The sequence below is a fragment of the Cryptomeria japonica genome, chromosome 5 (genome assembly GCF_030272615.1).
Source record: "Cryptomeria japonica chromosome 5, Sugi_1.0, whole genome shotgun sequence".
Taxonomy (NCBI): domain Eukaryota; kingdom Viridiplantae; phylum Streptophyta; class Pinopsida; order Cupressales; family Cupressaceae; genus Cryptomeria; species Cryptomeria japonica.
This window is the reverse complement of record NC_081409.1, coordinates 588,851,522-588,864,616: the sequence shown is the minus strand read 5'-3', so window position 1 is coordinate 588,864,616 and position 13,095 is coordinate 588,851,522. Positions and strand designations below refer to the sequence as shown.

General features: G+C 40.2%; 1 protein-coding gene across 3 annotated transcripts in view; it reads right to left on the bottom strand.

The window, feature by feature from the left end:
- The window catches only part of LOC131029530 (prolyl 4-hydroxylase 1), a 213,778-nt gene that overhangs the window by 66,711 nt on the left and 133,972 nt on the right, over positions 1-13,095 (bottom strand). For all 3 annotated transcript variants that reach the window (XR_009102788.2, XM_057960037.2, XM_057960036.2), the window contains one exon: positions 3,570-3,644. Coding sequence is in view for 2 of the 3 variants with exons in the window: in XM_057960037.2 (XP_057816020.1) it covers positions 3,570-3,644 (75 nt within the window). In the remaining variant the exon portion in view is untranslated. The remainder of the gene's footprint in view (positions 1-3,569; positions 3,645-13,095) is intronic.

Sequence of the window (13,095 nt, the reverse complement as noted above, 5' to 3'; positions counted from 1 at the left end):
ACCAAGGCCCTAATACCAATTGTTGGTCCCAACCGGTGCTAAGAGGGGAGGGGTGAATCAGCACTATATCGGTTCTACCAGATTTAACATTAATCAAAGTTTCTACTCAAAAATAACACTTATCAGTATAAGCACCATTAATAAAAAACATGCACACATAAAATCAAACACACATGAACACCAAGGTTTATCACGTGGAAACCCAAATGAGAGAAAACCACGGTGTCAGTAGAAACTCAAAATCTGCACTCTTCTGGAGTATGCCCGGTGAGGAGCCATCCCTATTAGGAGATTACAAAGACACTATTAGGTGCCACCCGATTAAGGGATTTTCTTCAAGTCCTGTTAGAACCTTTACCCTGTTAGAGGTAGCCTTGTTAAAGGACTTAGGATCATCAATTAAGATGTCAGCCAGTAAAGGGACTTGTTAAAGTCCACTCGGTTAAGGGATTTTACTACTGTAGTTATTAGAAAACAATAGAGACAATGATCTGCTCTAATAGCTACTCTTAGCTTAATCAAATCCAATTGAAGTTCTTTGTTTTGACCACCAATTACACTTTGCACTCTGCTAGTGCTCTACATTCTTTCCCTACTCTTCACACTATTCGATCTCTGAACACTCTCTTCACCACTCTGCTATTCACTTAGCAATTCTGCACTCTTCTCACCATGCTGGATCACCTCTCTTCTAGATTGCACTTAGCAATTTTATGATCAAACTTTTTGATTTTCACCAAAAACCTTTATACCATGTTTTGCCAACACATAACTACTGTTTCCTAAATGAGTTCATTGAACTCGGTAAATTTGAAATTCAAATCTTCCCGCACTTTCTCTACGCACTCTCCATCATTCTCACAAGCAATTCATCCTTATATGCCACCGCAACTCATAATTTTCGCAACTTTTGGGTCGTGTTCTGACTTTTTAATGTGAACCGGAAAATCCACACAAATCTTGTCTTAACTGGTTGTTAACTGTTGTAGGCTTCACTAGCAGTTTGTTTGATGATATCTCACCCTGACCGAATCACCTTTGGTCATCGCATCCAACTTACCGGTCACTGGTCCGAGATTCTCGATGGATAGCATCCTTCAACCTGTATCACCAGTTCACCGGTGTAGCTCTTCATCTTTTGCCACCAGTCACTAATCATCAAGTAGACTGATCACCTATCTGTTCAGAGTGTTCCGGTTGTACATAAGACTACTAAACTGCAATCTGAGTCACCTCCTGTGACTGCATCATCATTTCAACTGCCAGTTTAAGAAACTAATCTCAACACATATCGGATGCTTGACTGACCGATCAGATACTTTGTTTATCCTTCAACCGATTAGTCTTCGACCAACACACTGCTTAAGTGTGTCAATAATGCATATTATGGAAGCATTGAATCCTCTATACAGTTTGCAACCATGAGTAAACCATTGACGTTTACCACACCTCCTTGCCTATGAGCTTGGCCTTATTCACCGGTAAGTGTTTGTCATCAATGATAATACTAACTGATGAACCGGTTGTGCCAACATCCAGGGTTCCAAGTTTCAAAAGGCTTGGGAACTTGGGAATTTCGAGATTCCAGGGTTCCAAGTTTCAAAAGGCTTGGGAACTTGCGAATTTTGAGATTCCAGGGTTCCGAGTTTCAAAAGGCTTGGGAACTTGGGAATTTCGGGATTATGGGGTTCCAGGTTTCAAAAGGCTTGGGAACTTGGGAATTTCAAGATTCTGAGGTTCTGGGTTTCAGAAAGCTTGGGAACTTGGGAATTTCAAGATTCCGGGGTTCCGGGTTTCAGAAAGCTTGGGAACTTAGGAATTTCAGGATTTGAGGGCTCCGCGTTTCAAAAAGCTTGGGAACTTGGGAATTTGGGGATTTTGGGGTTTCGGGTTTCAAAAGGCTTCGGAACTTGCCTCCCATCAACTTCTTTCTATTTTGGTACTAAGTGTTGGCAGCTTTATAGAATTTATATTGCCAACAGAATTCAGAAATAGAATGACTGTTGTTTTAGATCTGCAATGTCATCTAAATGGAGTAATATAACTACACTGTAATTTATAAGATGTCAATTCACGAATTTAGAAAGATATCAACCTTACAGATATATGATGCACTGCTATGATATCTAACTCAGTCCCAGTCAGTGTTTCAGAGACAAATGACTTGTTATCAATTACAGTTATTATAACTTTAAGTGAGTATCGAATATTACTGTTGTATGCTACTATTTAAATATGAACATATATTGATCTGAAAATAAGAGGATGATCGCTGTTCCTGGTATCTCCTCTTTCTGTAGGTATGTGCATTTTTCCTCCCCCTTGATGAACGGATTTGATATCCATTTATATCTTTGATTGGTGATATTATTTGGAGACGTGTCCCTGCATAACACCAGTTCATTTAATCTAACTGTATCTCCTTATAACCATCAATTCTATCCATACTTAATGATTATTAGTTTGAGCCTTGACTAATAACATGTATTTATAATTATCGTAGCTGTGTTTAGATACTTCATTATTATAATGATTCAAGTTGAGGAATAGTTGTTTATCGAAGAGGTCATACGATTGAAGGTAAAGGCCGTTTGGTGAGTTCCGGGTGAATATGTCACTTCTAATTCTGAAGATTTGATATTGTGCGCTGCAGAAGAGTTCACTGTTCATATATTTTTAGTGCTGGCTTTTCTTCTTTGGAGATGAACGATGTCTTTCTTTTAATGCATGGATTATTAATTAATGGTTGCAAAGGCAGACAGATCTGGCATGCGTCAAATCTCGTCTGCCACTATGTGTTTGCTAATGGCTTAATCAATAGGATGTAGCCCATAGGAATTACCTTCAGGTATGATAAGTCTTCACTGTTATGCCAATAAGGTATATATAAAATCTTGTTTATTTATTATTATTAAGATTTAATTTAGTTCATTTTATTTATTTTTATATATATATATTTTAATTATATTATTATTTATTATTAAATTTTATTTTAGAGCAGGCATTATCATGTTTTGATTGTTTAGATGGAGACATCACATGTAAAATATCCAAAGCTATGAAAAGTATGAAGAGCTTTTTGTTATTTACCCAAAGCTATCAAATTTTCGCATTTGTCAGTCACAACATTGGGTGCTTCTTCAAGCATCCCAGACATGGATATTTGCATACCAAGATAGGAACTGAAGGACCTTCTACACTTTCCTTGACACAGTGACTGCTCAACCTATAAGAATCATGAGACTCCTACCAAAAACTTTCTAGAAGCTCTTTATGAAGCTCTAGTTTATGAATTGTAATGCCCTTAATTTGTGTGCTAAGTTCTCACCAACAAATACATTGGCCATTGTCTTAGTGGATAGCACAATTGTGTTCTCTATACTGGTTTCAACGATAATAATGAATGTATTTGCATCTACTCTCATAACCTACTGCTTTATATTTGAAGAAGAATAAATTTCACTTTGTTACAAGATAAACACAGAGAATGATTAACTTTGTTCCAAGATGAACAAATCCTAAAAAAATAACTGACAACTCATCTAAGCAAAAATATCATTATAAGCTACCTGGATCATAGGGTACTTCTTCTCCTCGTGATTTAAAAACATTCCAGAACTTGTTCGAACATCACTTTTAATGCCCTGCATATAACAAACAAACAGTATTCAGATAAAACAAATTATGATAACTTATCTAAGCAGAGAAACTTCAATATGCATAAAGATATGTTCTCTTTATTATTTAGATGATCATCTCCAAAAATCGTGTTCTTTTAAACAATCACAATTTATGGTATTAGTCAAACAAAACAGCAATATATTGCCATATGTTCACTTTACCCATAAACAGCAGTACAGGTTCCACTCATCAACAACGAATCCTTTCTCTTAAGTGTCGTCCCCATTCATATGGCCAAACAAAAAATGCAAAACACAAGAAAATGGATGAATTCATAACTTCCCAAATGGCTCCCATCTCATTTACTTTGCCCAAAATACATGCTTCAGACATTGCAACTACTGTCTTGCAAAATGGAATCTAATTGAATGTCCTTCCTGCTATAATCTCGTGGCAAACTTGTTTAATAACTTGCAAAATGGATAAGGCAAAGAACAAATAACCAACAACACAAGGAAACCATGTCACCATTTTTACCCTAGAGAAACTCCAGCAAGAATACCCACCATATATGCAGTTTTACAAGCTCGCTGCCCCTCTTAGACCAATTGGAATGAAAAAATGAAATGTTAACATCTACATAGTTGAAAATGCCCTCTACAGCTAAGTGGGAAAGTTGTCTGAAATGATCACCAATCCACTATGCAGCACTATGCACTCTCAGCTAGTTGATACAACCTCAAAATTATGTTCATCCCAATTCAATAACTCTGAAAATGGAAAATGAAGGATTAGAATATCTATCAAATGCTCCCTAACATGCCCCCAATGCTTCTAGATGCCTTTGCAAAGCTCACCCAAACAGTAAAGAATTTTGGGCATGAATAAAATCCCAAACGCCAAGACAACAAGCACAAAAAGTGTCTCTATTGCTTCATCTTCTTGCAATTGCAACGGGATGAAACCGCTACTTTCTATTACTCAGAAAAATAAACTACTGCAGCACATAGGAATTTGCCCCTGAGATTATGAAACTAAGACAAATGTTTGGCAAACGTGAAACAGCTGCTTCACTACAATGAAACCACCACAGCAATTACAAATGTGCTGCCTGTTTCAAATCGGTGTTTTGTACAAAAGTCAAAACCACTCAATGTTGTTAGCTTCTCACCCTAATCAACCTGTATCAAGATGTCACATACCATCCTAAGCATTCTCCACCATTTGTGTTCTCTATTTCTTTATTGGGATATTGGTAGCATAGTGAAGAGAGGATTGTATGTGATATGAACATTCAAGATTCTAAACATTATGCAAAAGCATTAAAAACTTCTAATTTTCAAATAAGGGTTTTAAAAAGCTTTTCCCTTTTATTCCCATGCCAGTGAGAGTAATAGCACCGAAAAAGAAATCGATAGGGATGTTGATAGCATTTAATGCCGACAATTCTCATACACTCGTGCCTTTTGAACTAAGGCCTTGCCATTTGCATTTCATTATTTAGTCAAGCTCAACCTTTTCTTCTCTGCAAACTGATTTTCAAGGCAGCTTCTTCAATAAATTTTGTGATTTTTGCAGTCTTCTTGGGGGTATTAAAAGAATGGTTTCAAAATACAGGGGCTTTTAGAAAACTAGTGGGCATTTCAGCACTCATGCTGGTTGTTTGTTTGGTTAGACAAAGATAAGATTCAAACTCATGGTTGTTTTGTCGTCCTTTTGGAAAATGAAATCCATTGAGCCAACCCCCCATGCTTATTTTTTCTGTAAGATCTCTATTTGTTCTCCTTTACAACTTATATTTATAAATACGCCAGATTTGTAAGATTTCTAAGACTATGGACATAAGAGAATGTAAAGGAAGGCTACTTGTTGGTTTTCTGTTGCATATATGTACAGACATACCGAGATTTTTATGACAAATATTAACTTGTTCATACTCAAAGGAAATATAAAGTTTCAAGTTATTTGAAAGTATTTTGGGGATATAAAGAGCATATATCAACCATTTTGTCTGCTGCTTCTAAATACCCTCATTACTCTTGTAATATGGAATCATCATTTGCTTAAAGTTCTGAAATTTTTGTAAATACAGAGAAAGGTTATTCTACGACATGGTTATAAGGTTTAGCTATACAAATTCATTTTTTACTCTTTTTGCAGAGATTTTGAACAGAAAATTAAGGGTTTTTTTCATGAGTTCTCCTGGCATCGACTTTGGTTTTAGGGTCACAATTTTTTTATTAAAATGTTTCGTGTTCTTTGATTTTGAAACTGGTTGATTATGGAGTGTGCTTGAAGAGAAATTGTTTCCTCCTTGTCAAACAGGTGAACCAATGTTTGAGTTTTGGTTATCTTTCACGACTTTGTTGTTTACATCTTTTTTTCCTCCTTAAATTGTGTTGATAGGATTTTACAAAATTAAAAAACCCAAGTTCTAGCTCTAGCTCATTACCAGACTGTACATTTTGTAAGAATTAATCAGCACAGAGTGCATGTTTTTGTTTCTTTTTTTTCAATATGCTTGGAAGCAAGAAATTATGAGACTAAAGATCATACTTGACCCCACAATCATATACATAAATCCATTGTCTAGGAAATAAAAATTAATTAAACTGTCAAAAGTACCTCAGTTGAAAAGACAGCCTTTGATCAAATATAAAAAAAAGCCACAAAAGCCAACCAAGTTTTTGAAGCATAGTTCCAGTCGCCCCTTCAATGTTCTCCTCATCCCATTCATTCCCTGGCTAGAAAGGATTAGGAAGACAATAGGAACACTAATCAACCTGAACTGCCCATGCACTGAGCTCTTCAGATGGTTAGTCTAGCATTTGTGGCCAAGTTACATGACACCCCTATCATGTTGCCTCCATTGCACACATTCTGGAATCCTTACTGTAATCTAAGTAATGGCCCACGGGTGTTCCTGCTGATACAATCTTTAGAGTTGGTGTGCCTAATTATCAAGGAGCTCCAGACAAAAAAATTGAACACAAAGCTAGTGCAGCTTTTGTCCATTATCTGTTCAAGCAAACCAAACACAGATTTGCTTTTCAATAGCATTGTTCATAAGCGAGGTACTACATTGAACAGCATGGTAGTGAGATTTTATGTGATCGGGACAACTAACAGAAACAAGCATGTTGCCAAGTAAGAGTCAAGTATTGAGCATCATCAATGGTGAAGTGATTTGAGGTTGGCTTAAGCATTCAATATCTTTCATATATTTCCGTTGTTGTCCTTGATCATTAAATGGAACTGCTATAAATAGCTCATCCAATTCATGTACCTTACATCCTCGAGCTTATTTTGTGTAAGAAAAAACTGTCGAGGTTTAGATTAAAGTGAGTAATAGTCACTCTAATGTCCCCTTCCTAAGTCCAAATATCTCATAGCAGGGATTAGCCTATCATCAGGTTCCAGTAGGCTAATACAATGGATAGGGAGCCCATTCGCGAGGCTTGAGACCCTTTGTGGAGGTCAGGGGGGCATTTTAGGAGCTCAGAGCCAATTTCCTATTTTTTAGTAGGAGACTAGCAGTCAGCCTGCTGACCACCCAAAGCTAGTGGAGTGTGATAGAAGGCTTTATGAGCCATTCTAGATGATCAGAGACAATCTACTACTTTTTAGTAGAATCCCTATTTTTCAGGAGTTGACTGGCAATTGGCCTGCTCCACCCGGACATCACCCCAGGACCAGTGGCAGCTTTAGTGTTCAATTTGGAGGCCGGGTGATGGGTTTCTGAGAATAAATGGAATATTAAAGTTATGACTTTAATATTTTAATTAAATTAATAAAGTATTCATTTAATAAAGTTACTTTATATTATTTTAATAAAGTAACAAATAAGTGGGCCACCATGGTAATGATGCCTAGGAAGGCTTAATTAAGCTGTTTTTAAAACAACTTAATAAAAATAAAAGGGGACATAAGCAGAAATTTTATCAGCTACGAGGTTTTAAAAAGGGGGCAAGGGGGCCCTCAAGTCATGATAATTAGACCCTTGAAGAAGTTCGAACTTCTTAAGTGGAGCATATATTAATAAATATCAAAGTTACGACTTTAATAAAAATAAAATTAAAACCCTAAATGGATCAAATAGGGTTTTGGATAATAAAAGAACACTTTGAGCAGTCATTTGGCATTCAAGAAGCCATTTTTACATCAGCAAATTGGGTTTTGAGCTCTGGAGCAGGGGTTTCAATAGTGATCAGACTTCTAGGAACGAAATCTCTCAGAGGATTGAGTACCTACAGGTGAGCAACTATCACCCAAGGGTATTCTCACCGGTTCTCATCAGCAAGGGCACAAGAAAGGTTCATTTACAGGCTGTTGGTGAAGAAAAATCAGAGATCAGCAGTACTGGAGAGCAAGTCTGGGAAGGATAATTGCAGATCTGGGCCAAACAACAAAATATATCATCATTTCTTGAGTTACTACAGCTAGCCTAACCCTATTTGAGTTTATGCAGCCAAACCCTAGCTGGCCCTGTGTCTTTTGGATCCTATTGGAACTGATCAGACCAAATATCAAAACTGATAATGTGCATCAGACCTTGAGACAGCGTTCCAGGGTGAAATAACAACTTCATTGGGTCATATTGGCTGTTCCAGATCTGTATCAGAGTTATGTATACCATTGTAGGGCATGTAACCAGCAAATTTGTTCAATAAAAGTCCCTCAAATTTGTTATCTGTACTTTTCAATATAAGCAACTTATCTTTATCTGCATTCATTTTACCTTGCAAAAACCAAGCAAGACATCAAAAAAAAAACAGATAACCCTTGAAAAAAGAAAAAAAAAATCAGAAACAAAAAAACACAAAACAAAACAATTTCAAAAAAATCAGAAAATTTCATCAGCAAATTGGGATGCAACATTTCAGTGGTATCAGAGCCCAGAATTTCCTGCCATCCTGTGAATAGAAACCTTTCGATGAGTGACGTAGAATTTCAGACTTATACCAAAGAGTACGACATCCAATGGCAACCACTGCAGGTTCCAATGGGTGAAATAGTTTCAGGTTTATTGGGATTCACAGGACAAGTTCCAGTGACAGTGAGAGCAGTACAAGTACCGTGGCCGAACAGGATAAGGGAATGGCTAGGTCAATCAGCCCAAACACTAGGATTGAGAGGAAGTTTGAAACCATGATGGATATGTTGTCTCAGTTATTGGGGCAAATGACCAAGCAAAATCAGTCACAAGGGGATCAGTCAGAGAACACCCATCATTCTGGTGAAACTAGCAGGACACAGGGAGATAGTGGACAGAATAGTGGCTCTGGAGAGCCTGCTACCACTACCAATTCAATACCAAGACCCTTAGAGCCTACCTTCATTCCACATGAGGAGGCTACTACTCAACAAGGCCGAGGGCCTGAACTACATACCTCTGTAGTAGAGGAGATTTGGCATCATTACACGGAGTACATGACCTTGCTACCTGAGGTCAAGGAGCTGTTTAACCCTTCATCAGTTCATTGGACAGAAGAGACTCAAAGCAGGTTCATCTGGTAGATCATTCTACAAGGCTCCATAGGGGCATAGGGATTTTCAGCAAGTAGTGGGTAAGTTGACCTTACCATATTATGATGGGGGTGACTGGTGTACAGCTTGGGCTTGCGTGCAGAAGCTCAATAAATATTTGTCTTTGAGACCTATGATGGAGGAGGAGGCCATTAAGTTCGCTACTTTGCATTTGGATGGTGTGGCTCATGAGTGGTGGTACACCGGTTTGATTACTTTGGGACATCGCTCAATTACCTCTTACGATGAGTTCACAAAGTAGCTCATCGAATGGTTTGACAAGGACCCAGAGATGTATTTTAGAGAGCTTGCACAGCTCAAGCAGTATGGAACATTGGAGATTTACATTGTTGATTTTCAAAGGTTGTCTGTGATGGTGTCCAAAATTTTAGAGAGGCGATTAGTGGTTCTTATCATTGAGGGGCTTACTGAGCCCTTACATGGATGGCTTAAGGCCTTTGATCCACCCACTTTATAGGATGCAATGAAGAAGGCCTGTAGCATGGAACTTTTTGGCCTGAGTAAGTTCTCATCAAAACCTTTTTCCGACAGTAGGGATAAGAAACCTTTTCATAAGACCACAAATCAGCAAAGAAAACCTTTCCAAAAACCTAAAGAGGAGACACTTAATGACTTGAGACGCAAGAAATTGTGCTCCAAATGCAAGGAACATTGGGATCCTAAACACAGATGCCTTTAAAAGGGAAGGCTAACAAAATGGCAAATTATTCAGCCGATGATTCAAATTCTGAAAATTCAGATTAGCACACTGAAATTTGTGACAACGAAGTAGAGAGTGCTTCTGAGGGCTCAATGAAGGAGCGGGAGGATGATAAACCCATGGCACAACTCTCTAGCATTCAGCATGATGTGTCTTTCAAGATTCATGGAGTTCTTTTGTGGGCAACGAGTGATCACCTTATTGGATACAAGAGCTAAACATAATTTTATTAATGAGGGATTAGTGACCAAGAGAGGACTCAAGGCCAAGGAGTTTGAGGGATTCCGAGTGAAGGTTGCAGATGGTTTCACTCTCACATGTACTAGAAGGATCCCTAACTTGACCCTACAGCTTAATGATTATGTCTTTTAGACAGACTATTATGTAGTAGGTATTGGTGAGATGGACATTGCTTTGGGCATGAAGTGGCTTCATTCTATTGAGGAGTTCACACTCAACCCACAGCATGGAGATGAGGTCTGAGGTGAACGGCAAGAAATATGTACTAAGGGGGATGTCAGATGGTGGCTTCTGCATGGTTTCCTTGAGGAGGATGGAGAGGCCACTCAGGCATGATCAAATTGAGCGCGCAGCAGAGTGTGTCATGATGCCTACAATAGCAGCAAAAGCAAGAATATCCTTCGGACATCCAGAGAATCTTAACTAAACACAATAAAGTGTTTAGTGACATACCACCTAGTAGAACTCCAGACAAGGAAATAGAGCACATTATTGAGTTGGATGAAATGGAGAAGACAATTAAGGAGCTGCTCGACCCGAGTCACATTCAGCCTGTTTGCCACATACGGGTAAACGATTAAATGCAGAAAGTAAATGCACAGAACATAATGGAAATATATTAAAGAACCAGATTTTGTATAAATTCAACAGTCCATGTACATCAAGTGCTTATAACATTACACCCAGATACGACTATCATGATGATACTTCGAAGGAAAGGTATGCAATATATAATACCCGAAGGGGTGCAACCAACCATCGCGTCTAGCTGCCATTCGGAACGACTAACTAATTGACCGTCGTAACTCATTATTACTGACGACAACATAAACATAATATGACAACATAACATAATGATTATTCCCGGCAACATCATCCCCCCCAAGAAAAGAAGTCCTCTTCGGACGACTTAATACAAAATAGAGATGACATTAAACAAAACCAAGGTAGAGAACTGCAGGAACTGCGAACGCTAGTCAAGCGTGGAACTCATACACCTGTTGCATCCTCGCCTGAAAACCCTTTTTTGCTACCATCCGATGCTCAAGTGCGGATTTCACCATTAGTGCTTCCTTTGACATCACAGTCCTCCTGTGCCTAAACCAAACTTGTCTGCAAAACACGCTTTTCAGTCTCAGCCTCCACCAACTGCTACTCAAATGATACCCTAGCCAATTTGTCCTCGATAGCCACCCGCGCTGCCCTCTCAGCATCCAGCTTCTGGGTACGCTGAGCTAAGTCTCACGCTACTCCTACCTCCAACCTGGTGGCCAGCTCCTCCCAAGCCCTCTGTGCATCCACCAAGGCAACCTCTCGTCCAGCCGAGACATACTCTGAGTTCCTCAAAGCGTACCATTCATATCGGGAAGTGGCCACAACCCTTTGGCACAAAGGCTAGGAGACGCCTCAAATCCTCCATCACACTCCCCAAAGGTTGATAACTGAACTGAATAACTCCCTACTGACGTATGACTTCGCGTGCCTACAATGCCTTCCCTTAGACTCTGTTTGTTCGCAACCTCCAAATCCGTCTCCCTCTACAGCTTATGGCTTCCCGCCAATGCTGAGCTTCAGGCTTCTTTCTCACAGTACGGGACAACCCAACACTTACGGTGACTTCTCTAATGCCTTCGCCCAACTCAAAAAGTGTATTGTAGCTCAAAAAGAAACTGGGGGTTTGGGGCAACGCCCCAGCGGGGTCGAGGGGTAGCGCCCCTCGCGGGGTCCGGGTGCAGCTACTGGTCGTCGTTTTTGTTTTTTTCCATTGTAATGTCCCCGATGGGACCCCGGCCATACAACCTCCCCATACGATCAACAACAGCACTGACACCTCCAATCGTGCAGTCAACACCCTCAATATCGTACGGATCACACCATATGGACAACATGTCCAACCGTCCACACCGTACGGTCCTCCTTCCGCACACCCAACGCAGTTCAACCGTATGGTGGTATTCCGCCGCATCGTACGGTCACCCCTACATCGTACGGATCACACCGTACGGACAACATGACCAACCGTCCACACCATACGGTCCTCCTTCCGCACGCCCAATGCAAGTGACAATCAACTGTACGGTGGTATTCCACCGCTGCCTCCGTCGTCGATGGTCCATTGTACGATGGTTCCACCATACGGTGGTCCCACCACCACTGTCAACGATGATTTTTTTTTTTTTTGTTTTGTTCTAATTGTCCAGATTCGGCTCGGGTTTTATGCCTCTGGGATCGCACTTTCTCTATTTGCCTCGCCAAAGAGTGTCCCGCTTTGGTCCCGTGCCTCTCGAGTCGCCTGCCTGGCCTCTCAGGTCCCCTTCCATCCTATCGGGTTCCCCTCCGGACTCTCAAGTGTCCTTCCAGCCTCCCGGGTCCCCTGCGCGCTTCTCGTGGTAGGGTTTCAATTTGGACCCTTTGGTGGCAAGTCTATTTTCAATGGCCATCCGAAGACCTGGAACCACAAATTCTACAGGGACCACAGTCTCCTTCTCGTACATAAGAAGAAGAAGAAGAAGAAAGATTTTGAAGGTTGCGGCCTTCCACACAGGGTTCCAATCGTTGCCGACACGAATGATCTTGGGATTATCTACGTCACCAAGGTTTGGGGCATCTCCCTTCCAATATTCTCTATATTTCGACAGGTACACCTCTGTTACTTGCTCTGGTTCCTCTACTTCGAGCCTATAGCTTTGGAACATTTCGTAATCCTCCATCTGCCAGTGGAAGAGTCCATTCAATGACCCCGTCTCATCCTCGGAGCACTCTCCTAGTTTGAGAATCCCTTCGTCGTTGGGCTCCCTGCAGCCCCGTCCTTCGTCCCTCAGGTCACCTTCTCCTTCACCCTCCGATTCCGAAGATGATGCCAATTCCTCACTAACCAACTGCGTCCCAAGGTCTATGATAAACTTCCTTCCTCCATTCTCCATAGACAGAGTGTTCTTCTTCCAGTTGTGGGTGGCCTTGGCTGCCACCAGCCACCCTCTCCCTAA